The sequence below is a fragment of the Ruditapes philippinarum genome, unplaced genomic scaffold (assembly GCF_026571515.1).
Source record: "Ruditapes philippinarum isolate M1 unplaced genomic scaffold, ASM2657151v2 ctg9317_1_1_1_1, whole genome shotgun sequence".
Classification (NCBI taxonomy): domain Eukaryota; kingdom Metazoa; phylum Mollusca; class Bivalvia; order Venerida; family Veneridae; genus Ruditapes; species Ruditapes philippinarum.
Window position 1 is genome coordinate 24,701 of NW_026855207.1, and position 2,247 is coordinate 26,947.

The 2,247-nt window shown below is 34.8% G+C and overlaps 1 protein-coding gene across 1 annotated transcript; it reads left to right on the top strand.

Annotated features, from left to right (window-relative positions):
• Window positions 1–925: 925 nt before the first annotated feature.
• Window positions 926–2,034, top strand: LOC132742498 (cell death abnormality protein 1-like). Its single transcript, XM_060730937.1, has one exon. It carries the CDS (start codon window positions 1,237–1,239, stop codon window positions 2,032–2,034), a length of 798 nt encoding a protein of 265 aa, XP_060586920.1. The 5' UTR covers window positions 926–1,236.
• The last annotated feature ends 213 nt before the right edge of the window (window positions 2,035–2,247 follow it).

Sequence of the window (2,247 nt, forward strand, 5' to 3'; positions counted from 1 at the left end):
GGAGAATATTTTAATACATTTATGAAACAATTAGTTATATTATTACATGTACTTCCTTGAAGACCTTTATATGCTTTTGTACTTAGTATTGTTTTTATTTAAACACATGACTTAAATATGAATATATCATTTTAAAGAGAATCAAATGGTAAGTAATTCACTATGACTTCATAAGGAAAGTGTGTATAAGTCTTACAAATTACTGTAAATAATTTATTTAAATCATATATATTGAAAAATTCCACAAATGAATTTTACATAACAGGTATCAAATTAACCATAACAATGCTATGAAATTAATGTTCACATTTCATCCATTAAAGGGACTCCACTGTGTTTTGTTTTTGATATGAAGGGACTAAATATATTTTTTTCCAGATAAATGTACCATTTGGTGAAGGAATAGGCCTCTTATCTTTGTGCTAAATTTCAGATCATTCGCGCACTTCGTTATTCCAGAATAATTGTTCAGATTGTGAAAAATTACCGAAAATGAAAAGCGTTTAAACGCTTGTTACTCAAATCGGGCTAAGAAAAGCATAAAAAATACGAAAAAAATACGATTTTCAATTTATAATTTGTAAATTTCTAAAGTATCTTTGCATAGATTTCTGTTTAAAGTGTCCCAGCTCATTTATGTAAAAAATTCAACTGTTATGTTTTAATCTTTTAAACCTCAGTGAATATTTGCTTACTTGTTTAAAGAAAGCGCTGTTTAATTATCCATATTTTCCACATCCGATAGGTATAGCTTTAAACGAGTGTGGTAGATGCAGCTGCTGCAAAAATGGACCAGGACGTTGTGTATACTTCAATGGTAATAACGATTATTGTTTGGATGGATGTATTGATGGGTATTTTGGTAGTCGCTGTAACCATGCATGTGATACTAATTGCCAAACATGTACTGATAACATTAGGTGCCTTAAATGTAAGGACGGTTATTATGGTGACATTTGCAATTTCAAATGTGACAGTTTTTGTAAGTCATGTATATCGGAAGATATATGTACATCCTGTATTGCCGGTAAATATAATTACCTATTCAATGATTGTAGGGAGACATGTAAACCAGAATGTAAGTCGTGTACCTCATCTCCCTATTGTACTGATTGTGTATCGGGGCGATACGGTACTACATGTGAAAACAAATGTGCTCGGGGTTGTTTAAACGGACAATGTAATACAAGTTACGGTGTATGCACTTGTAAAACTGGTTTTACCTCAGAGAAATGCATGAAATGTGTTAACAATAAATATGGTACAAACTGTGATATCGAATGTGGGCGAGGTTGTCTAAACAATAGCTGTGACGACAGTGGAAAATGCAGTTGCAAAAGTGGATTTACTGGTGATAAGTGTGATAGTTGCGAAGAAGGAAAGTATGGAAATTTATGTGACATAAACTGTCCTATCGGGTGTGCAAACAATAAATGCACTCTTGATGGCAAATGCTATGCTTGCAAAGCGGGCAAATACGGAAACAATTGCACACAGTCGTGTTCTGTAGGTTGTGTAGATAACAATTGTTCATTTTTGGGGGAATGTTACCTCTGCAAGTTGGGATTTAGGAGCGAATCATGTGATAGGTGCATTGATGGTAGGTATGGAAAGGACTGCGACCAAAGCTGTCCGCTAACTTGCTTAGCCTGTTACGGGTTGAAAAATTGTTCCGCCTGTGTTCAAAGGCATTGGGGACATACTTGTCAAACATGTCCAACAAATTGTTTAAATTGTTCTTCCGAACGCACGTGTTCTACCTGTGTGAAAGGGTTTCATGGTGTAACGTGTAGTTTACCATGCGACAAAAACTGTAATGGTAGTTATTGCGGTCAATTAACTGGAAATTGCAGTAATGGGTGTAATGCTGGATTTTACGGAGAATTGTGTGACATGAAATGTAGCTCTAATTGTCTGCATTCTACTTGTGACAGAGAGTATGGTGATTGCTCACATGGATGCAACACAGGATACAGTGGAGCAAATTGCTTTCTGTGTAAGTTAATTCGCAATTATCGCTTATTGAATTTGTGATATTTCAACCTTGACCATAATATTACACTGTCGTTATCATTGTAAAAACTGCAAATCATACTTTCTAACAATATTTGTAACAAATTTAAATAGATAACAATTTGCATGTAGTTCAGATGAATAGATTGCAGAGACCAGGGGGCCGTTTTATCAACGCTCTACGACACGTCGAAGGCTAGATTTTTGTCGCAGACATGTCGCAGAACGTTAAGA

Bases quoted from the DNA above. Each gene is read 5' to 3' on its own strand.
- LOC132742498 (XM_060730937.1), top strand. From the start codon at position 1,237: ATGAAATGTGTTAACAATAAATATGGTACAAACTGTGATATCGAATGT.